The sequence below is a fragment of the Epinephelus fuscoguttatus genome, linkage group LG8, assembly GCF_011397635.1.
Source record: "Epinephelus fuscoguttatus linkage group LG8, E.fuscoguttatus.final_Chr_v1".
NCBI classification, from domain to species: domain Eukaryota; kingdom Metazoa; phylum Chordata; class Actinopteri; order Perciformes; family Serranidae; genus Epinephelus; species Epinephelus fuscoguttatus.
The window spans coordinates 37,588,398-37,615,857 of NC_064759.1; the positions used below are offsets into that span (position 1 = coordinate 37,588,398).

The window sequence follows — 27,460 nt, forward strand, 5'->3', positions numbered from 1 at the left end:
TTTCACTGTGGGAGCGAGACGTTGCGGCTTGTAGGCCTCTCCAGGACTTAGTCTAAGCTGAAAACTGGACTCATCAGAGAAAATAACCTTATTGCGGTCTTCTGTGGTCCTTTCCTTATGGTCTTATGCAAACCTCAGCCTGGCTCTTGTTTGCTCTCATTGATGAAGGACTTTTTCAAGCTTTGCAAGACTTCCTGCCTCTAGGAGCCTGTTTTGAATCGTCCTTGTCATACACTTCACTCCAGCTGCTGTTTGCCATTCTTTTTGTAGGTCACTTGACGTCATCCCACGGTTACTGAGCAACATTTGAATGAGTTTGTGGTTGTCCCGGTCAGTGGGGAGTCTTTTTTCTCAACCTCTGCCAGTCTGAGGCTTTGTTGTCCCCAGTGTCTGCTACTTGACCTTGTTCTTATGAATCACAGTCCTTGAAATTTTTAGGATGGAAGCAACCTGAAAGTCACTGTATCCTTCTGCCAGTTAAGCCAGGATTGAACCTTTTTTTCCTCACTCAAAACTTTTATTTTTATTACAGTTTTTGAGTTACCACTTGCACTGTTTTTGCCATCCAGCTGGTGCCATTGCAAGAGGATAGTGATGACCACAGCAGTGGTTTTTATACTTTTCCTCACTCAATAAGATTTGGTTCAGATGATCACCTAATCAGTAGCTACCTCACCAAGTGGAACAATGTGTGCTTATGTTAGAATGTAATGTAATGATTACCATATATGTAGAGAAGTAGATTTGTGAGGTGTAGATGGATGGATAGATAGATAGATAGATAGATAGATAGATAGAAACATTTAGGCACCATAGTAAAATAAGGTTTGCACAACAGCCATGACTTCACTCTCAGAGGTACGTTATGTTCAGCAGTTGCATTTGGTTGAATGGACCATAGAAAGAATAAAAAGAGAAAGAAAAAATACAATGAAACATAGGCAATAAAATCTATTTTCTTAAAAAAAATGCAGCACACAAACCAGGCTATATGAGCACTTTAATGTTGTTTATAATTTGGAAAGACTCAAAACACTTCCTACATTTAATCCTGAGAGTGAAGACAAAGGAGTAGAAGCGCTACTGGGTCTTAATAGTAGACACATGCAGATGCTGTTTGGATACTTCACGGGTACCGTGTTTATTTCAACTTGCGAAGGGCTCATTGCATGAGTACAGTATACTCTCAATCAAAAAATATAAAATGCAAGTCTCCTTCAAAAACCATCAAAGTCATTTTGTAGGGTTTGTACGAAAATACCTTATTTTACATGGCAATATACATTGATTAAAAAGACCAATGTGTTGTGACTCACAGGTCTTCATCAGGATCATTGTCTGCTACAGCAGAAAATGGTTCAGAGATTCAAACTATGGGCAAGAGCTTGAGAACTTGACTTTTTGACTGTGAAATTTCCCAATAAAATTAACATGTTGACAGTCCATCTCTGGCATTTTCTGTTTTCATAGTATAATATTATGTCCTTGGCTTCCAGCTTAATTGAACGAGGGGTTTGAGTGTCAAAATAATCCTCTTTTTTCCTAGGATCCTAATGCGTACTGACATTCAGAAAATAGATGTTGCTTTGTCTTCTTTGTTACAAAATTTATGTTTATTATTGGAAATCAAAACTTTTGAGACAAAGTTGTTGGAGGGATAAATAAAATGCACAACTTTGTACTATATTTCCTTCAATTTGCTGGGGAATGTAGCCTATATGGGAGAAGTCATGTTGCTTCCCAATTAATGTTAGGAAAATGGGAATCTCACTCATATTCCCAGATGGACTAATTTTCCCTTTGCTGTATAAATATTTCCTTATATGTCTATTTGTGGCGTTTAATATTTATTCTGTTGACAAAGAGGGTAGGATCCAGTTCCTGTTAACTTGCCTCTCTGAGTGGCATTTCACCAGCTGATGGATCCCACCAGGAACAGCATTCATTACCGTTTAATATTCTTCTTAAGTGACAAAGCAGATCTTTATTTGAGAAGTTGAACTTCATCATTTTTTTACGTTTGCAAGAAAAATTAAATTCCTTTCTATGTAGATAAATCTGGAAATGGGTGTGTCGGGACACGTTCTCTGACGTTAAACCTCTTTGATGATCCCATTGGCTCGCTACCCTACGTCATGACGTCTTGTTGTTGGTGAAGGGGCGGGTGCAGTGCATCGCCGATCCTGAGGAGAAAGCCACCGAAGGATGCCCGTCTTTCAGGTGAGATTCAGCGGGATATAATGATAATTAATCTAAAGTGAAGGCAGACAGACGTTCCCGAGCGTCTCCCGCTTACAGCTGAAGGGAAGGACACTGACAGGAAGATGCTAACAGGTCAGTAAATGCTCTCTCTGAGACGTTAGCTAAGCAGCTAGCGTCAGTTGAAATGGACTGACGTTAGCTAACGTGTGTCGTCTGCTTCCAGATGCAGTCAGGTGTTGGTACTATAATACAGGCCTATTAACTGTCTAACCTGATGGAAAAGCAGTCTCAGGTGGGTTTTACTATATTGATAACTTGCCAGGCCTAACGTAACGCTGCAGTATTGTTTACGTAGCAGTGAAATAGAAATTGTTTCACCCACTGGAACAGGCTGAACTGGAAATCAGTGACACACATTTTAACTAAAAAAGGCAATCACTGCCCACTTCTTTAATTTGATATAAATGATGATATCTTCCCATAGCTAACAATATAAAATATAGTTATATAAGGATGTGCTCTTGAAGGGCTAAAACTGTTATTAACTCATGTGGTTGCTATGCGCCAGGATATGATGAGCACAGTCACCTCACCGTTTATCACCCGTCAGTGAACTCTCATTCACTCAGTGACCTCTCATAACAGCTCCAGGTTAGTGTGGCACTTAGTCAGACTGCAGAGACATGCTGCACTGTGCTGCTCACTGCTGGGTTTGACCTCTGCTGTTGCAAAGCTTTGACAGCTCAACACAACTGACCACCACTCACCTCTGGCTTCTTGTCATGAGATGGGTTTATGAGTACAGTGAGCCCAGACTGCAATAAAACCCTTGACTCACCCTCTTAACGTTTGTCAACGTTTGACAACTTACCATGATTACCACGTACCATCTAGTGTTTTCACTTGGGGAAAAAAGAATAATAGAACAGCATTATGATATTGTCAGTTGATTATCATTTGAACTTGTTAAAAGATCTGTTGCCCTAATTTTGAGTTGCAGAGATTAATGAAAAGTATGACCAAAAAAGGCATCAGTGTGAAGAAGTTTCGTTTGCCCACTTGCAGTAAGATGTTTTACTGCAGAGCAAGAAAGTTCAGTTTCATAGAGTATTTCCTGTATGAGATGCTTTTGTCTTCATACACATACTTCATTTCAGTTGTCACATTTTACATGTTCAAAGCTCACAGTGAAATGCAGTCCATTGCTCCAAGTTCTGCATGCTGTACAGGCACATGGCACTGTGCTACTCACTGCTTTGTTTGACTTTTAGAGTCACAGACCAGCTGGAGCCTCAACGATAAGTTGTTTGGCTGAAAATTAATAGGCTAAAATTTTGATAAAGAGTTAGGCTAAGGCTTGACTGTTTAATCTAACTGTTTGGGGGAAAAAGAATATCAAAATTCTTTTGTTTCAGCTTTTCAAACATGAGTATTTGCTGGCTTTCTTAGTCTTCAGTTGTTGTAAACGGAATATTTTGGGTGTTTTGACTGTTGATCTGGTAAAACAAGATGTGTTATAAATCACTTTGGGATCTGGGAAATTGGGATGGACATTTTTCACTATTCTCTGACACTTTTTATCAACCAGTTGATTCAGCAAGAATATAATTGGCAGATGGATAATGGAAATAGTTGTAGCCCTGAGGTCAGCACAACAGACTGGCTTTCCCTTCTCTCTGCTTGTCATGAGATAGCTGTATAAGACTGTCCATATTGCATGCTTTATTATAGGGCAGGATAATTCCCAGGGCATTTCCTGTATCAAATGGTTTGGTCTTTATACAGTAGCCTCTAGGTTTATATCCTTCATTTAAGGTGTGGCATTTTTAATGGCTTCAAGTTGTGCATTTTGTGCTGTGTGAAATTGCCAGTGTGAGGAGATGATTTTTGATTATTTTCTTACATGTTGTAGACTAATCAGTTACAGGTAATTGCAAAAATAACCACCTAATTAATTGAGAATGAAGATATTATGATAGTCCTGCTGAACAGTAGCCACACTCATTAAAAACACAGATCAGCCACAACATTAAAACCACTGACAGGTAAAGTGATCATCTCGTTACAGTGCATTTTTGTGCTTGGAAACCTGGGGTCCTGGTACTCATGTGGATGCCACCAGATGAAGTACAACCTTTCATGGCAATAGTACTTTCCAAAGGCAGTGACCCCAGCAGGATGATGCACCATGCCACACTGTGAAAAGTGCTCAGAAATAGCCTGAACAACATGACACAGAGCTCAAGGTGTCAACCTGGCCTAGACATCACAGGACACCCCAGAGTCCCTGTGTCCATGCCATCACTGCTCAGAGCCAAGTCTGATCAAAGAAGGCTCCTCTGTGGATTGGACTTGGGCTCTGGGGTATCTGCACATCTTGAGGATGCTCAATCAGATTGGGAACTGGGTTTTTTGGCCAGCTTGACGCCTTAAAACCTCCTGACATTCAACAACAACACATTTCTAAGCATTTTTTTGCCATTTGGCAGGCTATATTGTCCTGCTTGGGGAGTTACTGCCATCTGTGATCATCGCTGCAGTGAAAAGGTGCACTTGGTGTGCAACAGTGTTTGGGTGGATGGTATGTGTCAAGTGTCATCCACATGTACCACGGCCCAAGGTTTCCCAGCAGAACATTACATTGTAACGAGATAATAAATGTTGGTAGCTTCAACTGTCAGTGGTTTTAATGTTGTGGCTGAACAGTGTGTATTAATTGTGTGGGATGGCTTCTCTGCTCACTCTTTAATGGTCAAAGCCTGGTTTTATAAACGTGCATTTATGGTAATTGATGTAGACTTAATTTCAGGGGGAGTTGCCCATTTCCCCTATTAAACACTGCAGAGAACTTTGGCTGGTGTAGTGCATTTTTAGTGCCAACAGTTGATCAACTGCTTTTCCCCTTCTGTAAAGAACCAAACTTTAACTTGCCTATAAACTGTGACCCTCCTGCTCCTCTCCTCCAGTATGCGGTGACTGAGACTGTGGCCTGAAGGCACAGTGGATCAGGTGGCGGCAGCAGCAGCACCAGTCAGCAGGCATCTAGCTTAGATGAAGAATGAAGAGCCCGGTGCACAGATGCAGGGATGTGGAGCACGGGCGGGGGCAGGGCGGGGCCGGGGCTGGTACCACCACCACCTGCCTGCAGGCCGAGCAGCGTATCCCTATCTCCAAAGACGTCATCACTTCCTCCTCTGCCTCCGCCATGTGGTTTATCAGGGACGTCTGTGGCATCGTGTGCGCCGTCATCACCTGGCTGCTGGTGTTGTACGCGGAGTTCGTGGTACTGTTTGTGATGCTGCTGCCATCCAAGAATCTGACGTACAGCATTGTGAATGGGACCCTGTTCAACATTTTGGCCTTCCTTGCCCTTGCCTCACACCTCAGGGCCATGTGCACTGACCCTGTAAGTGGCATTTGTTTGGTGTCATGTAAACACACAGTAAAAATTAGATGAATGCTTTAACTCTCAATGTCATGGAGACAAGTTTAGGGTCTTTAGCTTTATGGTTGTGATTAATGGAGCTGAACTTTAATAAAATTGTAAAAGTATGTTTAGCTTCTACCCACTTATTTCATTAGGAGGATTAATGAGCTGCGAGTTACATTTAGTCATCTACTGTGTGGTCATGTTTCTTTCTAGGGGGCGGTGCCAAAAGGGAACGCTACTAAGGAATACATAGAAAGCCTTCAGCTGAAACCAGGGCAGGTGGTCTACAAATGTCCCAAGTGCTGCAGCATCAAGCCTGACCGAGCACACCACTGCAGGTAGGGCAAAAAGGACATGAAATTCTCACTGCTGCATTAGGCATTCACAAACCCAATCCCACGCTTCCAGCTGCAGTGTTTTGGTGCAGTGAAGAAGTCAGACTGTTCTCATAATTTCCAACTTCAGTTAATTTGTGAAATAGAAGCTGCTCACAGAATGTACTGCCCTTCACTTTCTGTTAATGTCGTCCTTGTGCACACTTATTATTGTTGTATTATTGTTTATTGTTTTTCTTGGAGGGTTGATGCAGTAAGCATTTTATTTTGTTCTATTTCTCTTTACTTTACACTTAACTTGCTGTTTCTCTCACAGTGTTTGCAAACGCTGCATACGGAAGATGGACCACCACTGCCCCTGGGTCAATAACTGTGTTGGGGAGAACAACCAAAAGTACTTTGTGCTTTTCACAGTAAGTTCACTGCAGGAATAAGACAATAAGAAGTTGCTATCAGATTGTAGCTTAGAAGTCACAATTTTTTATCTTTTTTGTATCTGTACACTGTGCAACTGCTCTTAAGGATGTGAAATCAGTAGTAGTTGCTGTTGTAATGCAGCACAGATACAGATGAGAAGTGAGTACCCCCTCTGTTTGCAGTTTCTGTATGTCATGAGTAGTCCTTCATTATGTTCTCCTCTGTTATTCTTTTAACCCAGATGTACATTGCACTCATCTCTCTCCACGCTCTGCTCATGGTGGTCTTCCATTTCCTCTACTGCTTTGAAGATGATTGGACAAGTGAGTGTTGTTCTTTTTTAACCTGTGTTGCCTTCAACTCCCTTCATTCATAAAAAGAAAAGCCTCTCTTTAAGTCGTCAGAACTGGAGCTCTAAACTGACGATCTTTCTTTACAATGTTTGTATAAGGATACACATTATATATCAGTAAAATAAAACAGTATGTTTGGCTTAACATAATACAGAGTTATTCTTACTCAGCCAGTTTGTATTATTATCAACATTGATCTATTTGTCTTTATCCATTATTTTCCTTTAGACGCTTTAGAGATGCAATTTTCTTTGCTTTTCAGATGCATGTACATGTCATGCTAATGGGAAATTGAAATTGATAAAACTGAGAAACACAAACGGAAAGAGAATCATTCCCACAAACCAACAAACCAAAAATACACAAACCAACCCATTCCAGAGCCCCTCCACCCACCAGTCGCCTTCATTTTCTGAAGCAGCATGGATGTTGTATGTAAATATTTGGTTTATTTTGGACATTTGTGCTCCATGGCATGGGGACAGAAGCTCTGGGAGGCACTGGCTACACAGGCAGTACTCACTGGGATACATTCCCAGCTGGATTTGGCCTCTTTGGGGTTTGTTAATGATAATAAAGATTAAGGGTTTTCTTTTTTAATGTACGCTGCCCAAATATAAAAAGAGACTTTACTTGGATTAATACAGTCATTTCTCTTTATGTCTTAAAGTGCTGGGGGGATATTATAGCATTAATAGGCCTTCTCCAAAGCTATCACAACACAATATTCACAGGTATATGAGCGACATTTTGTCACAACATTCCTGCTGGACTCAATGTTGTCCTGTTCTTGCTGACAGAACTGGGTTGCATAGCACAGTGTGAACTTCAGGAGGACTGAGGAGCACAGTCTGTCAGCGTGCAAACCATATGTTCATGATTGTGTCTTGTGATAAAAGGCGCTAACTGGCTTGAGAAACATCCAGAAGCCTTTACGATCTCTGAACCTGTTGTGTTTTTTAGTGCTGCTCAATTATGGCAAAAATCATCATCACAATTATTTTGGTCAACATTGAGGTCACAATTATTTAACACGGTCACTTACAGACTTTGCAAACATCATGCATTTATTGAACTTAAAAAACAATACAAAAAAAGTCTTTATAACAGTGGATTTCTGGAACTTAATATATATAATTCAAATGTAGGTAGCTCATTGGCCATAATTCTTACTGCAACACTTAAGGCACTCAAATACTGGTATTTTGTCAATAAATAAGAATAAATAACAAATGTAATGTAATTCTCATCATCAGTCTCTGACCTGTTGATAATTCTTGAACTGCAGCTCGTCCTTGTTTACACAGGGCAGACACAGTGAACTGACTAATTGCACACTGTAGCAGGGCTCAGGCACTTAGACCATCCACTTTAATTCAGTATTCTCTACAGCGTACAGTGTGCACTAGTGAGTGTGGTCAGATATATGCAGTAATTACTTATTGCTTTGGCCACGTCTGAATCTGCAATGGGAGGGTGCCTGAACGCTGCGGGGAGAAGGACTCCAGGCTGTTTTTGTACCTTTTCGCTAATCAACACATTCTGGCGATGCATTTGTAAATTTGCTGTGAAAAGCCATCCTGAGAGCTCCGCCTTGTAACGTAATGAGAGCAGCAGTCGAGGTAACAGCGGGGTATTTTTAGAAATAAAGTCACTAGAGTGTCTGAAAAGTCACTAAATCTAGTGAGAAAGTCACCAAGTTGACGACAGTGAGCGCACTGCTGTAAAAGAAAGGAGAGTGCTGGATTTATAACATGAGATAAAACGGGACCGTCATTGCCAAGTGGAATGTAGCACATTCGTCTCATCTCAATTAGCTCGATTTCATAATTGTTGGAAGCCAAAATTGTAATTGAAAATAAAATTTGATGAGTTGCCCAGTCCTATTCATCCTGGTTGCAGTGTGTCATACTGTATATGAAAGCTTGATTTCAGACTGTTTGCAACTTCTTTCATCATCTTCATCATATTTAGATTTTGTTCTGTTGGTGCTAAGGCACATGTATCTTAGGGTGGAGTCAAAACAGTCTATAGAGCTGAGATTGAATGACAGGCTTCAGGGTAAGACCAACAGTGCACTTGTGACTTGCTGACACACAAATAAGGCATCATTTCAGAATGAGAATTTGTGTGTAGAGACAATTAGTTGAAATAGTTGTTGAAGATGGAAACAAAATCTGCTACTCATAAAGCTGTAACCAAGGGGTTTAAATTGAACCCAAGGCTTTTCTGCAGCCAACATCTGGCTGCTTTTTTCCTAGAGTTTTCTGGAGTTTCCCTTTGTACATGTGCTAAAACTATAGACACACATTTTCCTTCCTGCTCAACAATCCAGCCTCCTGATCCCAAACACTCACTACCCTTCCCCTTTTACTGAAGCACCCTCAGCAGGTGATAAGTGGGCATACCTGTTGACAAAATTGCTTCAGTGCTTTGCAGCATCACTGTAATGCTGCAGGCGAGTTAACAGTAGAGTTCAGTAGTTTCTCTCATTGTAGCGTCCAGCAGTTCCTCATAAAGTCCTCTTTTTCGCCCCTTCACTTCTCTTCCTCCATGTCCCTCCATCCCCTCCCAGAGTGCAGTTCCTTCTCTCCTCCAGCAACAGTCATCCTCCTCATACTCCTGTGCTTTGAGGGTCTCCTCTTCCTCATCTTCACCTCTGTGATGTTCGGCACCCAAGTCCACTCCATCTGTACCGACGAGACCGTAAGTGATTCATTTAGTGACCCACACTCCTCCTCCCTCTGATCTCACTACTTTTCTTCTGCTCCTTTCCCTGCTGCTGCCACCCTTTGCTTTTAACATTGGCATCTCTGACCTTCTAATTCAAACTGTTTATGGTTAAGTAACGTCTCCTTTTTTTGCAGCCTGATGTAGAATAAGTTGCAGCAAATTCCCTGCATGTCTTAACTCTGACTGAAAACACTGTCTGAAAAGTGGGTAACTGCCAAAAAGAAAGAAACTTCAACAGAAAAGGGAAATTTGTGGTGTAGTGACCACAAATCTTCTGTCTCCTTGATATCAAGGATCTGTCAAGCAAATCAGTCCCTGATGTCATTGTAAGCTTCGCACTGTATGCACTAGGATTCAGAGCTTGACAGTCATAGCAACATTAACTAATAGCCTTTTCATACAGGAGACTGAACCGTGAACTCTACTGAACACAAATTCAATGTGCGTTGGAGTGGACCCATTCACAGGAGACAGCCTTCACAGGTTTATGTCTGGCTGTCACTGTCTGCAGAGACTTCAGTCTTCTCTGTATTTTCATAAACCATGAATCTATCAGAACTACACCGAATGACATTGAATAACTACCAAATACAGGAAAATTTCAGTTTCATCTCTCTATATAAGCCCTCTACCTCTTTTTCTCTTTCCAAATCTGCAAGCTTTGCATGGTTGTCTCTTTTTCTTTGGTGTTTTTTTGTTTGTTTTTTTAATTACTTTTACACATTAGTATCATTAATTTTTTTCCCATACGTGTGAGCAGGGCTTAAAGCAAAGATACTGTATTATAACAAGATGGCCCACCTACAATATACCCCCATTGTATGAAATGGTATACATTTCCGGTCTCCTAAGTAGGCCTTGTCCCCCGTAGCCTAATCAAAGATGATGGAGAACCGCCAGTCAAAGACGAGTATCCCCAACCTCACTTGGTTATCGTAGATTAGCTGGACTAACCGTTAGCCGTTAGTGGTGTCTGTAATAACTCAGTAACTCAATAAACAGTCCGTGAAAAAAATATTTTTTCCAGCGGATATCTTAGTTACAACATGATTGAGCTAGCAAAGCAGTTTTGTGTTGCTATGGGTGGTATTTATTCAGTTTTGGGAAATCACAATGTCTAGAAAGCATCAGTGGCTGCAGCTGACAGGGACAGCTAACACCAGCAGCAAAGCTAACCTCAGGACGTCATCTGTTAAAAGCTTCCTGTTGTTGGATACGACATGAAACTACTCCAGTTAGCTCAATCATGTTGTAACTAAGACATCCGCTGGAGAAAAATATTTTTTTAATCCAGTATCTTTGGTGAAACTGCACTGATTTCAGCACCAGAGAGGAGCTATCTGTTGCCAGATCTCGCGAGAGTGTGTTGTTGTGTGAAATTTGCCATTTTGGTGTCGGAATGTTCTGAAGATATGTGGCTTGTGATAAATGGGTCCAATATCTGCTTCCGTGACTATGGGGCGAAAGAATCGGCCATTATCTGTAATCACGTTCATTTCTCCCACTGAAGTCAATGGACTCAGGACCTGTTGTTAGTCTCCTAAAGGGGCGTGGTGGTCGCGAACCCCACATGACACTGATACAGGAAACTGACTCGCAACCGTCTTGGTTTATCCACTGTCTTTGCTTAAAGTGCCACATGCATATAGATTGTGCATGTTAAGTTTGAGCTGTATGCACCTGTGCATGTAACTAGGCACAGCTGACAGCTCACACACATTGACCGTAAGTAGACACTTAATTAATTAATTTATAACTTATGATAATGTTGCTGCACAAAAAGACAGCCATTATCAGTGAAAATTAGAATTTAAAAAATGTATTAAATTGGTCTCATGGAGCACACCACGTTTCATTATTAATGTGTAGTTCATTTATTTTACACAAATATTAAAATTGAAAATAAGTTCTGTTTTTTTTTTTTTTTCAATAACTTCCATGTAATGTGACCCAGCGCTACAAATTTAAAATCAAAACATGTCACTACACTAGACACACGGGACAGACCTCTTCATGTGGGATTTTAGTGCTTCTTCTATTTTATATCAGTATTTTTATGGATAATTTTTCCCATTAACTTCAATGTAATGTATCCCAGCAACTCAAATTTATTATAAAAATGTGTTACTGCACTGGACACACAGGACAAACCTCTTATGACCATATCAAAAATTGTTCCTATACCTTTATACAATTTAAGTAATTTAACTGTACATTCCAATTTATCTGCAATTTGGGTCAGATCCGGCTGTGGCCAGGGCGGGAGTGCAGATGAAGAAGGACAAAACACCAAATGGTGCAGTAAGAGGGATTTTTTGGAGCATGTAATTTTTTTGAGTTACATGCACCACTGCATGTACATGGAAAAAAATACTCGGAGCCCAGCTGTTAGGCACACCAGGTCACTAAAACTGGACAGCTTACAACCCAGGCCTGAAGGAGGGTTGTCTGATGTACGCTGAACAATTCATATAGAGCACAGATGTGTGTTTGACCAGTGTGTGAGTGTAAGGACGTTCAGTTCAGCATCTCCCCGGCTCAGCATTATTTCTCCACATTTTGATTTGGTATTCAGCTGTTTCCCTCATTTTGGCAGTTACCTCGAAAGCACAATCTGTGATCTCAACGTAGACAAAAAGGTTGCTCCATAGCCAACATTTTAAACCTCTAAGAAACCTGCCTGATCTTGCCAAATTGTTTTTTGGTGGTCTTTAATGAAAAATTGAAACCAGACACTAATAATAAAATCTGAATATTATGTTTTTTATGCTGTTTATGGTTTTAGAGAGATCTGAGTTGAGAAACAGTCAAAATCTGAATTATATATATGAATATAATGTAACTTAAAAGGTGCTAACATATTGATTGAGCCGTTAATTAATACCAAAATTCTGATGTGTCTGTGATCTTATTTTGTTTGCTGGTGTCATCTCACTCCAGTGGCAGGTGGTACTCGTCTTAAAAATAATTACTGCAGGCCATGCATTTAACCTGTGTCTCACTTTATGTTTACAAAGCTTTAACAATCTGCTCTTGAAATCAATCTGTGTTTTCTGCTGCAGCCACAGAAGCAGTGGCTACTGAGTAAAACCACTGAGTGATGTACTTGAAAGCTGTAAATGTGTTTACATAGAAAGGTAAATTTGTCCATGTATCAGTGGAAGAAGGAATCAGTACCGCCTCTGTGTAGTTCGGTGCCATCCTAAAATCATTCAGTCTGTTGGTGTGCCTGTGTGTCAGAGCTCACTAATCCAAACTCCCTTTCCTGCTTTGAACTTCTTTTTGTCTGCAACTCTAGGTCAGATATATGGGAGACATTTAATCATTATGTCAAGGAGAGAGGGCTTTGACAGAGGGAAAGGCAACAGGACACAAGCAGCTACATTATGCTTGTAGAGAAATCACTGAAATACTGGGTTTGTGTCCCAGATGCTTTTAAGAAATGGTTAAATTTTTTTTAATTTTTTTTAATATATATTTAGTGGGTTGGGAAAAAAAGTATTTGTAATTTGGTTTGTGATTACTGCCTGGGTCATGAAAGCACACCAACTGAAGTTTGGTTGTCTCTCATTTTCAGGGCATAGAGCAGTTGAAAAAGGAAGAGAGAAGATGGGCTAAAAAAACTAAGTGGATGAACATGAGGGCGGTATTTGGACACCCTTTCTCCATATTGTGGTTTAGTCCCTTCTCCACCCCTGACCATGGGAAGGCTGAGACCTATCAGTATGTGGTGTGAGAGCTCAGCGCAGGGAACGAGGCGGCTGGGTCAGAGCCAGAGTGGGAACCCTGCCTGGCTGCATAGAGCTCTGCTATGGCAGTCTGTCGCTCCCAGCGCTGAACATGATTTACATTGTATCTCCCACACTAGCCATGGACAGCTTTCCTTCTGCTTTTTGTTTTGCCATCTAAGTGCGCTATACGTTTGTATTTTTGTGTTGCCTTGAGTGAGTTGAGTTGCAGAGAAAAAGAAAGCACTTTCAGTTTGTGAATCCTGTTTGAAATCACTGTGATAAATCTGTTTTTTTCCTGAGCTGTTTCTATTTCTGTTGTTGTTTCAGAAGCCTTCTCTTTTCTTGCACTGTGTTTACTCTTGCTTTCCCTTAAAGAGTCAGTTCAGTTAAATTCCAAAAAGAACACATTTTCTCCTGTCTCCAAAGTGGTGTCTGGCTGTGCTGATAGTTTTAGTTTTAAGAAAATAACCCCTGAAACTGCCGCCCCATTTCAATGGAAGAGAATGGAATTTAGTATAAAGCTGCCTCGTAGAGTTACTTTCATTATCGATAACTCTGCTAAATATTTTCTTTGAGAATATAAGTGCGCCTCACATTTTCATGCTTTCTTTCAAATTGTTTTGTTCAACCAACAACAGTTCCACAATCCAAAAGACATATATTCAGTTAACTACTGGAGATAAGGCAAACATTTCATTAATATTTGAGGAGCTGGAAGCTGTGCATTTTTTAATGTTTGCTTAAGAAATTATTGAACGATTTTCAAAATTGTGTCTTTGACTTAAAAGAAATTGTTTCAGCTTTAGTTTCATTTGTGGTCAAAAAATTGAAAAATGACATCACAGAAACTGTGGCAAATTGTTTTGTAGAGTCAGTATCTTGGTTACTAATGCAGTAAATGCACAGACCTTAACAGGCGTAAAACACAAACAGAATGAGCCTTAGCACCACATTTCAAAGTGCTGTCCATTTAGAGGTGGTGAAATTTTAATTTGTTTGTAGTTTTGTGATGTCTTGCCTTTAATCTTTTCTGTTTGCTTTGCAGACAGACTGCTGGCTAGCTGTGTCAACATGTGGAAATTAGGGATGTTCCTGGCCACTAATTTCCCTTTCAACTAAGCCAAAATTTTAATTAAGACAGTTAAACACTCATAAAACACAAAAATTTAGCACAATTTATTGTTAAGTAGTTGAAACATTGTCCCAAAAATATTGTGTGCCCTTTGAAGCCTTTAATCACAAACTTCAACAACCATGTCGGATTTTAAATGCCGCTGGAGTACGAGAAACTTTGCGCCATGTGGTATGAATGTGAACATGATGGCAACTCAGTCAAAAGTTAACCACTAACATAACATCTAGAATAAATAAATTGCCTCTGAAATGTGGGGCGCATTGAACCTTGCAGATTATCCAACAAAATGATAGCAATTCACTTTAAAGTAAATAAAACATCTAATTTATAACTAAACTCCAGCTGAAATGAGAGGCATTTTGCGCCGTGCAGCATGAATGTAAACCCTGCACATTATCTAACGACAACTCACTCAAGTTAACAAATACTATCACATGTCAAAAAAGATAAATTGCTGCTGAATTCATTTTCTAGATCAAACTGATCACTGGTTTTGTGAGAGAACATTTCTCCAATTTCCTACCGTGCTGTTTTAAAACTCCAGTCTACTCGAGCATTACCGCGGGGAGGAGGACTGCTGTCTGACTGCTCTGTAGCCCTCACTAGTGGCAAGCGGTTGCATGACAGTTAAGCAACCTTGTGCATGAATAAAACACTAATTGGTTTAATCAACTAATATTTCTTGTGCTGACTAGTGAGGTGGTGGACGTTTAATCATATAGACGACCAATTGCAGGCATCCCTCGCGGAAACGCAGTGCTCACTACCCACCTTTTGGTCTCCACTGGTTAGCCAAAGTTAGTTTTGGCCCCTTTGCACTGCACACCATTCAGATTGGAGCTAGCTTGCGGCAATGCTCATTGGGCAATTACAGCTGGTACACCATCCTGATCCACTGTGGCAGAACGGCACCCTCTAGTCTCACCCAAGGTCACCCTTGTGAGTGTGCTGCCTAATTTAAAGCTGTAAAACCACTTTAGCATTGTTAACTATGTTAGCACCACTAACTGTGCTAAAAGTGATAACATAGTGGCCAGTGGCTTGGGATGGCATTACCAGTTGTAATCACCAAATGAGTGGCATCGTTAGCTACCCCCCATCCGACTTGGGTGGTGCACAGTGCAGAGCAACAACTGTTAGCTAACCAGTGTAGCATGAGTACTTTATTAGCTGTGTTGTGGTACAGTATAAAGTTAGTACTTCTGCTAAACTGACGGGTAGTAAAATTAACCTACAGACCGACACGCATAACTGGTCAAAATACTCTTGGCCCTTAACTGATTGAGAGTCAACTGTTGACATCCCTAATCCAGAGTAACCAGGACTTTGTTTCTGGTTATACAATTTGCCATTGTTGACTGTTTTCGGATTTTCAAAACATTTAAAATTACATTCACCTCTACTGTACAAGGCTGAGTGCAGAAAATTGAATCCTGGAAAAGTAAAACCAAACTACCTGCCTGGCTACATACTACTAGTGGTAAATAAAAAAATTTGTCTTTTTGTAATGTAGTTGAACTGACCCTTTAAATCATTCTCTTTTCAGACAGTAATCAGTAGTGTGTTTTTGATCAAATAAACCTTTTAAATAGGTCCCCACTAGAATGGATTGGATGAATGGTTAGGCTACAGTAGGTTCAGGGTAACAGTCTCTATAATCACATTCCTCATGGGAGCCATTCTGCAAACAGATCCATTCTTAGGCCGACCCTTTTAAATGGTGCCAAATACAGCACGTAACAGAACAGTTTGCCATCATTATTGTGGATGTTTGGTTATTTATGATTGTAAAAATATTTTAAATGCACCCAGTTGGGCAAAAAAAGGTTATTTTTCTGCTAAAAGTCAAGTTGTGGCTTGTTATCACCCATTTTTACACTTAGAGACGCACCAATCCCATGTTTTCTCCTGATACCTCAGCTCAGGGCATCTGCCAGTATCAACTCCCGATGTAAATACCAGTGCTCTGTTTTTTCCTTTTCCTTGGGATCATTTTTACGGTGCCTCCAAACATAAAGTACCCAGTATTTACTGTAAATACTGAGATCCAACCCCCTAGTTAAAATGCATCCAAGAACCCACAAGTAAAAATCACTGATAATGTTATTGGTGGGTAAATTGAGTGTTGCAAGTGTCCTCAACCCACCTGTGTGAGACAGGTCAGTATCTTATACAGTGACCTTGTTGTATTTGAGCCCTCTGGGAAAAAAACTACATACAAGGCCAAAAAGGTGCCACCTGCATGTTACCCAAGTGTGGAACATTCTCCCTGATTCCTCTCTGATACATGCTCGACTAGAACAAAGCGTTTGTTAGAGGGCAGAGCTGTTTTTTTTTTAAAAAAGCTTAAACAAGCCAGGAATATTTGTTCATTTCTCCAAACAAAATCAATCCTGAAACAAATTGCCAGCTTGCTTTTGTTGTGGCAGGTTTTGCTGAATCATTTTTGCATTGCTCAATGAGGAAATGGTTTCAGTCAGTACAAATGTCAAACCTCGTTTTGTTTTTCCAGCAGCTAATCACAGTTGTCAGAATGTTGCCGGTAGAGTTAGCAGGCTGTCAACAACCATACTGCAACATACCGTAAAACTTGAATTAAAAGCCAAGCCACAGTTACACCTAGTTCCTTTTACTAAGCGGGTTTGGCTACACGTTTTGACATGCTGGACTGGCTGCCTCTGATTCTGCCAATTAGTTTATTTTTATATAACTTCTTTGGATGTATAAAACCTCTTTAAGTCTACTGAGGAAAGGGTGACCTACTTGAGCTAATTCTGAGCTGCTTAGATTGCACATACAAATGTAAATGTTTAAACTCTTGTCCATGTGGACATGCTACGCATCGTTAGCTTGATTAGATCCTCCACAATCCAGGCATTCAGTTCATTTTACTGAAACCACCACCACCAAAGTACAATTCATTCAGATTTACAGGCATGGTAAAAGAGAGATGAAAAAAGTAGTGACTCCCCACCCTAGGAGCAGTTATAGTGTCTAAATATGCCTCCATTCCTCAGTTAAATATTTATAATCTTTTAGGCTGTAAGAGTCCTCAGATCAAAAGCATCAGAACAGTTTTTCATAAAAAATAATCCAAGTTATGAATATTGGCGTGTAAAGTCCATTGCTCACTGACTGTGACCGTACTTTTAACTGACAAACAATATTTTCTCCTCTTCCTGCGCTGCGTTGTTGGGTACACTTGTTTTCGTTACCTTGCTGGCTACAAAATGAAAATGTACCCACCTTTCTCTGCTTAGTTTTCACTCCTTTCTCACTGCGTTTCTCTTTCTGCAATAAATCTTTTTTGGTTTTCTTCCTCTCTAAGGTAGGCTACCTGTATTTTGATGCATCTCTTTCTCTCTCAGTGCATGAGAATGGCCTAACATCAGATGCGCTGTCTCTTAGAGCTAGACCAAATGAATGATACATAATTAAATTGTGATTAGATAGTCTAATTTTATACAAGTAGTATTCATACTGATTTCAATATACAATGTGATATTATTTCGCGTCTTTGCTGAGCAAGAGTTTTGTGCAGGAGATTTAGGAGCTCATCCTGTATAACTCCTGTCTAAAACATACACCGGTTGTTTACAGTGATTGAAGCAAATAAAAGCCTGGGATATTAATTTAAGTTTTACGGTATGCTCATTCTCTCTTTTGTGAGGAAAATTTTGGTGCCCCATAGTAACACTAACGGCCCTGTGTGTGTGTGTTCATGTGCTATAAGCCCATGTGGTGTGTTGATATTTTGAGTGTGTGCCAAATGAAATAAACCTCAGAAAGACATGATTATTTGGGAAAGCTTTGATATGAAATTCCTCAGAAAGGGACCTTGATTTGACCTTAAAAATGAAAGTTGTATTTAATCATGTGTGGAGTCAAAGGGAAGCACCGTATAAAAATGTATAACTCTGCATACATCTTCTCATGCGGCAGCGGAACTTCAGCTTGATAAAGCATTTAACAAAGTATTAACTTTCACCACTCACATTTACACGTGATACTAAAAATGCTAATTCGCACTTTGTATTTCTCATTTTCTCCTGTGTGAATTGCTCTGTTCTGAAGTGTATTTTATTCTTCTATTCTTTGTTTACATGATATTTTATGTATCCTTTGTTATCTGAATGCATGGTACAGATGAAGGTTAGTTTAGTGATGTATGTGAAACACTGCTGGTATGATGATGACGTCTCACTGGTGAGAGTGATGGTGGAGATGATTTGTTTTTTACAGAAATTTTAATTCTTTCTAAATATTCTGAAGATATTTCAGCACATGCGCAGAGAATAAATACTTCTCAGTTGCAATGCAAAACTGTGTTTGCTTGCTTTTTTAAAATGTATTTATTTCTCTTTGATTGTAGACGGCCTGCTATACCCAAATGTGTTCAACATTTTTTTTCATGTTTAAGCTGTGCGTGGTAACTTTTAAAATAACTTATTGTCACATTTGCTGAAACTGTCACTGTATCCATACCGTAGTACATGAGACACTGTGAAAAAAAGGTGCTTCTAATGGCATTTCCAAAAATCCACGGCACCTCAGCAAAAACAACCACAGAGTCTCTAACGCAGCTGTCAGTCATGACAGTCACTGTGACCTGATCAAACATGAATCAATATTCTGTTACTGCATTGCCTATTTCCCACTCTTAAATGCTTTCAAAACATATTTTAGTGCACTGTTTAGCTGTAAAACAAGAAAGTATGTGACCTGGTTGCCATGTTGGAAACAGTTGAGCCAAAATGAAGCACCACCCACCAGCAAACTTTCTCATTTTACAGCTAAACAGTATGTTGAAATATGTTTCTGAAAACATCTGAGGTGAGAAACAGGCAACACAGCAACAGAATCTTGATTAATATTTAATCAGCACACTGCCTAGTTTGACAGTTTGACCGCAGCAGTGATTGATATGATTATCAGCCACGTTAGAGACTCCTGCTGGCTGTGATTGGTTGTTTTTATTCAGGCCTGGTGTAGTGACAGTTTCAGCATATATTCTTTTCTTTTCTTTTTTTTTTTTTTTTTTTTACAAAAGTTTCCAACTACAGCTTTAAGAAATGTTAAATAAACAGTGTCTCCTTCCCCTGCATACAGTCCTCTCCTCTCACACCCTGCATTGTGAAATTTTCATTCAGTCCTCGTCTTTAGTTCTACTCCAACTCCTGTTACCTTCTGTTATCTGCCTCTTCCCCCTGCAATGTTCTCTCATGCATTTGCTTTGGTTGATAACTCATTCTGCCAAAAACTTTCTGAAGCAGACAACTCTTTGTAATCTTGAGGAGAGGTAAGCTTACAACAGAGGTCACGTTAGCTGTCCCTTTGAGCTGAGCACATCACACGCATGCTGATTTCAATCTGAAGGCCAAAGTGGGTGTCATTTTCTTTTTGTTGCTGTTTCAGATTCAACCAAACATTCTGAATGAATGAGTGAACTCTGTGTGTAACAGGATGCATGCTCCATTATGACCATTTGACTTGTTTGCTTCTTCCTCAGGTTGTTATAATTTATTTTCAACATGCATGTGACTCATTTTGTACAGTATTTTATTAGTTTTGGGCATGTTTCTTAGAATACAAATGAATCAGGATTTATACAAAACTATTCAAAGGATACACTTGTAACTATTGTATTACAACACACGTTTTATGTACACTGAAAGAGTTACCACTCCTCCTGTCTATACTGGCTGCGAAGCGATCCTTTCACAACTACACTGTAAAAGATAGAGGACAAAGTATACAGTCATTGCACTGCACACAAAAAGCATTCCATCTGGGTTTCATAATCAAATAGGAATCTTGTATGATGTTTTCATTGTTTGGGAAAATTCGATTTTAACAAATAACAACTAACTAGTTTGTTTAAATTCAACACACGTAGCCTAACTGTAAAAAAAACAATAAAGAATTTACATTGTTGTGATCAACCATAACATAATCTAAACTAACCCCAGTCAGGAATGGGTGAAAGAGACCTGGACAAAACACCAGCAATAAACTTACATGTGACTGTTGCCATGGCAAAGACACCCATTTGATTTGTGTGACTCATTCTACTGATGGCTTATTTTAGTTGTAGCTCAGCTGTAGAGTATATTTATACTAAACATCCTGCTGGTATGACTCTTTAGGGGGTATTTTGTCCATCTGTCTGTCCACTCAACAACTCAGGGATGCCCCATGATGCGATATTATCACGATACTTAAGTCATGATACAATATTATTGTGATTTCAAGCATGTTACAATATACTGAGTATTGCAATAATATATATTGCAATTTATTACCTTATTAATTGTGTCCCTAAAGGAAAACTTAAGCATCAGTTTTATCTAATAAGATAAGTTTTCACTCCATTCATCTCACTTCAGTCATTTTTATTGCAGCAAAATGTATTTATTGGACTGAAAAAGCATTCATTTTATTATTCTAGTAGGCTACCTAAAGTTTAGTGGCTCAGAGGTAGAGCAGGTTGTCCGCCAATCGGAAGATCAGTGGTTCGATCCTCGGCTCCTCCTATCTGCATGCCGAAGTATCCTTGAGCAAGATACTCAACCCCAAATCTGTGGCACCTTGTATGGTACTCTCGGCCACCAGTGTATGAATGTGTGTGTGAATGGGTGAATGTGACTCGTAGTGTAAAAGTGCTTTGAGTGGTCGGATGACTAGAAAGGTGCTATACAAATGCAGGTCCATTTACCATTACCATTTATTTGTAGTAATTTATATAATGAAAAATCAACACCTGGCATTCATGTATTAATATGATATTGCCACGCAAAAATACAGTGATACTAGGATGCATCTACCTATTCAATTTACATACGTACAACATTGGAGCAAAGCCAATGCTGCAACTTTGTCTCTCTCTGTTGCTATTGTACTGACTAGGAACCTGCATGCGGGTTTTCCAGCTCAGGTGTTTAATTTGTGCTCGCCATTGTATGACTGACTTGCATGCCAGTCGGCTTGTTGTGCTGATAAGGCCTAAAATTAAAAATATTTATTTCCATCTCCTAACTTATCTGCCTCAGCTGTGCTCTGTTACACATAAAGAAGGATTGCTTTACGGCCAATATGGACAGGCGTGATTACAACAACCAATAACTCTTTCAACATACATACAGTACATTAGTTTTGCATTAAGCTAGTCTTGGGAAAAAAAAATCTAAACCTATCCTTTAATTTAAATTTAAAGGTTAATTTGAGTCATCTTCAGTCTGATTAGTGTCTGAGAAACAGGACCAAAGAGCCAAATCATAGTGTGTTGTCACAGTTTTAGTCATCAGCTCTCTGTCATAGTAGTGTTTAATAGTGCATGTAGACAAAGACATTCAGTCCATTTCAGCTCAGCTCTATTCACCTCAGACTCTTACTGCTGTGTCTTCTCCAGGGGATCGAGCGTCTGAAGGGAGAGACGGGAAAGTGGGGGAAGATGTCGTGTTGGGAGTCCATGCAGATGGCGTTCGGCAGCCCGTTCTCTCTATCCTGGTGCAGCCCCTTCGCAGGGCTGAGCTGCAAGAAGAGCCCTCCAGAGCACGTCCCGGTCCAACAGGGGGAGATAATCGAAGAGGACGTCATAGAAATACCACTCAACTAGCTCTGCCTGCAGTCAGGAAGGCATGCGCCTCTCTACAAGACTTTATCAGGGCTTTCTACGTAGCGAGAAACCACCTGAGATTTTAATATAAACTTTTTATCTCAAAGACTTTCTATACTTGAAGATATCACATGTAACACGTCCACTTTCTCTCCCAGTGTTGATGCAGCTATTTGTAGGATGTATAGGACAGTAAACTTAGATTCTGTGAGTGCATTTACCAAACTACCATGGTGGTCCTTCATAAATGTCCTGCGATAAGAGGGAGTCTAATTCCACGTGGAAATGATCCTTTACTTCTAACTCATGCTGCCAAAGCTGCAGTATTTTCCTTAAAGCATTGTGTAAAAACTAACTGAGGAGCTGAAGGACTCCGAGCTGCTGTCATGCAACCAAAGTGTTTCTGACTTCAGGAGAGAAGATTTTGAAGCATCTAATCGAGCTGTCTCAGGAGAACACCACTAATAGTAGCACTAACTGAAGCATGAGCAGTTTGCTTTCAACCACGTTGCTGTCTCTGATGCCTTTTGTGAGGATTTTAATTCACTGTGCCTTACCTGTCCTGACAAGCAGACCTTTCAGTGTGTCTGATGTATTGTTCAACCACTCACTGGTCTCGTTCTGGTGTCTTGGTCTGGAGTCGCCATTTTCATTACTTTTTAAACCTCTCTGTTGCACATATGGAATAGTTCATTGTCATTGTGAGGAAGAGATTATTGTGTAAATGATTAAACTGCTGGATAAGGGCTTTTAACTGTTCAATGGGTGCTGGTTACCATGGGACCACTCATGTTTTCTCATGTTTACATTATTTTAACAAACTGTTTTATCATTGTTCGGGTTTCATTTTTTAATTCTAAAATACATGGAAATATTTCATGTATCTGTTCATCACAAACTGTTCTGTTTGTAAGATTTCTTCTGTGAATAATAAAGAAACAGCACCGAGTGAGTCGTAGTTTATTTTTTACAAACTCATCTGCAGTTTTACATGATGTACAAAGGCATTTACAATAAAAGTAAAAACTTTACTGTTGCTGTTTTGATCAGCAGTCTGACAGAAGAGCAGGAATAGTTTCAGTGTGACATTCATCCGGGCAAAACAGGTCTAACAACCAATACAGCTTGGCTTTATTATGGAAGCTGGAGAGCAGGAATTTTACACATAAATGACATCTGTTACATTCAAGTCCTTGCCAAAGGAGTTAACACAATGCTGATTCAGCCTATAGCTGAAAGGGAAAGCTCTCTGTATTTCACAGTTTAGTGGAGAAGTGGTGTCTGATTTCTGTGGCGACTGAAGTGATGTGCTTTATGTCAAACACAGAAAGAGGGGGGAGATTTTTTTGTTTTCTAAAGGTTCACCCAGTTTTTAAAGCCAGTCAGTTTTCCAGTATTAAACTTTAAAAGCAAACTACGAAAATGACGGACTGCATTCAGAATGACAAAAGTAACCTCCCTTTAAAGTTCTGAACTAGCCACAGTGGTGTTGTCAACAGGGGTCGAGTGTGCGTTCTACTCAAATATGACTCAAATTTCTTACCTTTGTTGACCTGAAATAATGCAAAAGACAAGGCATATTATGAAATCAATACACTTTCACCTTCTTCAACTGTTACGTGCTTTTTGTAATCGAAGTTGGGACACCCTGGAGAGATTTTAGCAAGCTGGCTAACAAATACAACTATCACATCTGACACTGTCCGCATTCAGCGTGATTATCGCCTCGACAGACAATGGTCACTCGCCTGCATTTGCTCATGTGTGACCGTGCCCTTAATATGGACAGAGATTCATTCTAAAATGGTGCTAAAACACTTACGTGTAAGGAGATCATTTACATTTTAAAATGAAAACATATTAGCGCAGACATGGCATTAAAGAGGCTGCATTGAAAGCTGGAAAGGTATTATAAAAGAAGAAAGCGTGGTGAAAGTGTGGTGATGTCACTGGGTCTCAGGCTTGATGCAGTTACTGCAAGCAAATGATTTGCCCCCAAATATTATGCATTATTCACTTCAATCTATTTTAGTCTATCTGTTCCTTTACTTTCACTCAAAATGGTGTGTCCTTTCCAAAAGGTGCTATCTTCCAAGTCACAGTTCTGTAAATACCTGGAAATAAAAGCTGAAAGCAGATCCTGTCTTACTTTCATCTTTTGATGTCCAGCCCATTGTTTTCAGTGTGCAGCAAAAATAAAGGAACTGGCCTCATTGTTCCAATAGCTTCTGAGGAGACTGTATGCACATTAGTACAAAACACTTCAAGATAAAATGTGTGTAAAAATTTGGACTCCAAAATGTCTGCTGATTTCAGTGACCCAGTCAGTTCTAACAGTTACTGATATACTCTCACTGAAGAAAAATACAGAAAAAACAACTGCACAGAACTGATGGTTCAGAACGTACCATCAGCTCTGTGCAACACAGTCTGCTTTTGTAAGTGCACTTCACACTAAGACAGTGAGCTACCTCTCTTCTTCTAGACATGAAGGAACATTTCCACCTTCCTGTGACTGAAGAGCTGTTGCTGCGTACTGGTGACGAGTCAAACCTACATCACTTGTCCTTTTTGTCCTCTTCCTGTGGGAGTGTCTGAGGTGTGGACCCATGAAGCAGCAGCAGTCCACACAGTGTGAGAGAGACTCCCACCCACCATAGAGTTGCATGACTCTCTCCAAAAATCACCCTCCCCAGGATGGCCTGGACACACAAACAAAAGAGACTCACTGTGAAACATAGATGCAACAGAAGTCTGAATGTTCTCACAACAACTTTAGCTGAGTGCATTTGTTTTCACAGGCTCAGTACTGTTAAACGTTGTAGAGGAATGCCATGAGCTTACTGAGCAGATGAAGTTGGATGCAGTGGTTGTGACTGTGGCCCTGGCTGAAGAGGAGCAGTGTCTGAGGGCCTTGGAGAAGAATGTCCACATGATAGTATTACAGGTGAACAGCAGGCCTCCACACAGCAGCCGCAGGGGGATGTGGAGCTGCAGAGACACACAGGTAAAATGAGAAAGCAGCAGTCAGCTATGCAACCACAGGTGGGTGACAAGTGCAAGGAGAAATCTACTACAATATAAGCATTCTATGTTGATATTTGGTTCTCCAGGGGTTTCAGGCTCACCAGACTATATGTGTCATATGTATATATATTTTTTGCTTTAGCCTCTGTTATGACATAATCAATACAGTAATTCTATCTAGATGCGTAACCCTAACACTGTGTACATATGGTGTCTTTCAACACACCCTTTTTGCAGCAGACAGGAATAGTGGGAAAAGCACAGGTGCAACTAGTAGTTGTTATTGTAGCGGATCACTGATAATATTAATTATACTTACCACCTACAGTAACATATTGAAATGCCCGCTGTGATAGTATCTCTTCGTCTTTTTCTGCCTATTCATTTGTTCCTTATCGACCATGGATTTTCTTTTAAATTCTACACTATCAATGAAACTAATGATGATATGTTTATCGTCCACTGTTTAGGATTTAGTGGCATCTAGCAGTAAGGCTGCAGATTGCGACCAACTGAAACCTCTCCCATGTGCCAAGCTGGCCCAAAGGAAGTGCGCTGGGCTTTGAGGCCAATTTTTGTGGTGGCCAAACAGTGGAATTATAACCTCTGGGTCTATCACGTGATGCCCTGCGGCCCAAAAAAACATCTTCCCATTGACTAACATAGTGAAAGAGATGTTGGTAAATCAGTGTATACATTTTTTTGAGCATTACAGCCCCTGCGAAATGACTCGTTTCACTATCGGGATTTAATCTATTTGGTATAATTACATTTGGAAAGTCTAGAGGAGCCTCTTGATTGAACTATTTTATCTCCATTCCAGTTAATGGAGCGTTAAATTGGAAGTTAGCCAGCTCGGCTGGTGAAAGTGTCTAGTGTGCCTGCTTTATGGGCTGCACAGTGTGGATGCAGTGCCGATCATCTGGGTAATTTCATATGCCGCAGTAGAACCAATTTGGCTTCATGCACCAAAGAGCAACTTTCATAGGAATGAACGGGGACCTCTGCAAATGCTGTACCCAGGTCTCTTTATACATCCATGATGCCAGACGTGAAGGAAAACTAAGGTCAAAACATGAAATTCTAAAAACTCAAAAGGCCCCTATCTAAAGCCAGTGCTTTATTTGTCCATTTTGGGCTACTGTAGAAATAACATGGAGGAATCTGTAGAAGAGGACATGCTATGTATGTAGATATGGTGCATTCCATTTGTGCCGGAAGTCGTAATTTCCGAGTTCCTAGTTGGAAATTTCAACTGGAATGCCCCTTGAAGTTGCATTTTCAATTTAGAAAGTCGGAGGAACCTCACCTATCCCGACTTCAAAAACCAAAATGGCCGCTCCATGCATCAATGGCACTGAAAGCTGTAGTAATATACTGTTAATCAGCACTTCTGTTTAATTTGTGTCTCACTAAAACAGTTATACACAAAGTCCTGTCCAACTTGTATCTGTGGGCATTTTGCTACGGTGTTGGTATGCACAATATACAGCATAATGCCTTGTTATCAACTGATATTGCAATAAAGAGCTTGCGTCTCTGAGTTGTTGTTCCCGAAATGCAATTGAAACAGTTGTGATGTCAATCCCAGCTCCAACCTCAAGGTAAATGGCACACAGCAATAGAAAAGGCTCATTCTAAGGTTACAGAGACACAACGATTGTTAGTCTCATGTGACCATGCACTAATGAAAACATATGATATTGTTTTCCATGTCTGCCAATACATCCTCCTGAATCATGTACAGTTTTCATAACCTTAGAATGAGCCGTTTATATCTACATATGGAGTGTGTCATCTTCTACGCAGTCCACCATGTTGTTTCTACAGTAGCCCAGAATGGACAAAATACACACTGGTTCTAGACAGAGCCATTCAATTTTCCCCTCAGCCACCATATATCTCTTAATACCTGGCACATGAAAAAAACCCTCCAGTTTGTTGCAATGTTGCAACCTCACCGCTAGATGCCGCTATATCTTACACACCAGACCTTTAACCACCCCAGGTATCAATATAAAACATCAAGGAATACTCCTAATCTTCGACAGGGACAAAAAGAAAGGACAATGTTTTACAAAAAAGACACAGACAGCAGTGTGATATTAAGATCATCTCACCCAGTCACAGGCTGTAGTCCCACCGTGTGTATCAGTCCAGCCGCTGAGCCCAGACTCACACATCTCTCTCATGTAGTCAGCACCGAGTGACAGCTTGGCACACAGAGAGGCTGCGGCACCCAAAAAACCCGCTAACAACGCGTAAACCGACCCTGAAATCATATTTGCACAGTATGGCATACATTACCGCCACACCGGTAGTACCCGCTGACAGCAACGTCAAGTTTGACAAAACGCATATGGACCGTGGTAATTTTCAAAACAAAAGTGCCTGAAGACGCCACACTTTACCTTGATCAAACAGAGACCCATAACAACACACTTTACCTCATCAAAATCCATTTTACCTTCAGTGGTGGTCT

General features: G+C 40.2%; 2 protein-coding genes across 4 annotated transcripts; one reads left to right on the forward strand and one right to left on the reverse strand.

Annotated features, from left to right (window-relative positions):
• The first annotated feature begins 2,155 nt into the window (after positions 1-2,155).
• Positions 2,156-22,899, forward strand: zdhhc3a (zinc finger DHHC-type palmitoyltransferase 3a). Of its 3 annotated transcripts, none has more exons than XM_049582713.1 (7): positions 2,156-2,220; positions 5,169-5,608; positions 5,846-5,970; positions 6,284-6,380; positions 6,626-6,707; positions 9,313-9,443; positions 21,745-22,899. In XM_049582713.1, the coding sequence occupies exons 2-7, from the start codon at positions 5,261-5,263 to the stop codon at positions 21,949-21,951; spliced, it is 990 nt and encodes a 329-aa protein (XP_049438670.1). In that variant the 5' UTR covers positions 2,156-2,220; positions 5,169-5,260; the 3' UTR covers positions 21,952-22,899. The 3 variants fall into 3 exon arrangements, with proteins under 3 accessions (XP_049438670.1, XP_049438668.1, XP_049438671.1); XM_049582711.1 differs by having other exon boundaries at positions 2,166-2,334; XM_049582714.1 differs by lacking the exon at positions 21,745-22,899 and adding an exon at positions 13,048-19,377 and having other exon boundaries at positions 2,166-2,334.
• On the reverse strand, positions 22,896-27,354 carry LOC125892641 (transmembrane protein 42-like). The gene is made up of 3 exons (XM_049582717.1): positions 27,099-27,354; positions 24,796-24,942; positions 22,896-24,653 (listed from the first exon to the last, which is right to left on the reverse strand). Exons 1-3 carry the CDS (start codon positions 27,276-27,278, stop codon positions 24,510-24,512), a joined length of 471 nt encoding a protein of 156 aa, XP_049438674.1. The 5' UTR covers positions 27,279-27,354; the 3' UTR covers positions 22,896-24,509.
• Positions 27,355-27,460: the final 106 nt, after the last annotated feature.

Bases quoted from the DNA above. Each gene is read 5' to 3' on its own strand.
- zdhhc3a (XM_049582713.1), top strand. From the start codon at position 5,261: ATGAAGAGCCCGGTGCACAGATGCAGGGATGTGGAGCACGGGCGGGGG. The intron at 5,609-5,845 runs GTAAGTGGCATT...GTTTCTTTCTAG, and splicing joins GGGCCATGTGCACTGACCCT to GGGGCGGTGCCAAAAGGGAA. The intron at 9,444-21,744 runs GTAAGTGATTCA...TGTCTTCTCCAG, and splicing joins CCATCTGTACCGACGAGACC to GGGATCGAGCGTCTGAAGGG.
- LOC125892641 (XM_049582717.1), bottom strand. From the start codon at position 27,278: ATGCCATACTGTGCAAATATGATTTCAGGGTCGGTTTACGCGTTGTTA. The intron at 24,943-27,098 runs GTGAGATGATCT...GTGTCTCTGCAG, and splicing joins GGACTACAGCCTGTGACTGG to CTCCACATCCCCCTGCGGCT. The intron at 24,654-24,795 runs GTAAGCTCATGG...TTGTGTGTCCAG, and splicing joins CATCCAACTTCATCTGCTCA to GCCATCCTGGGGAGGGTGAT.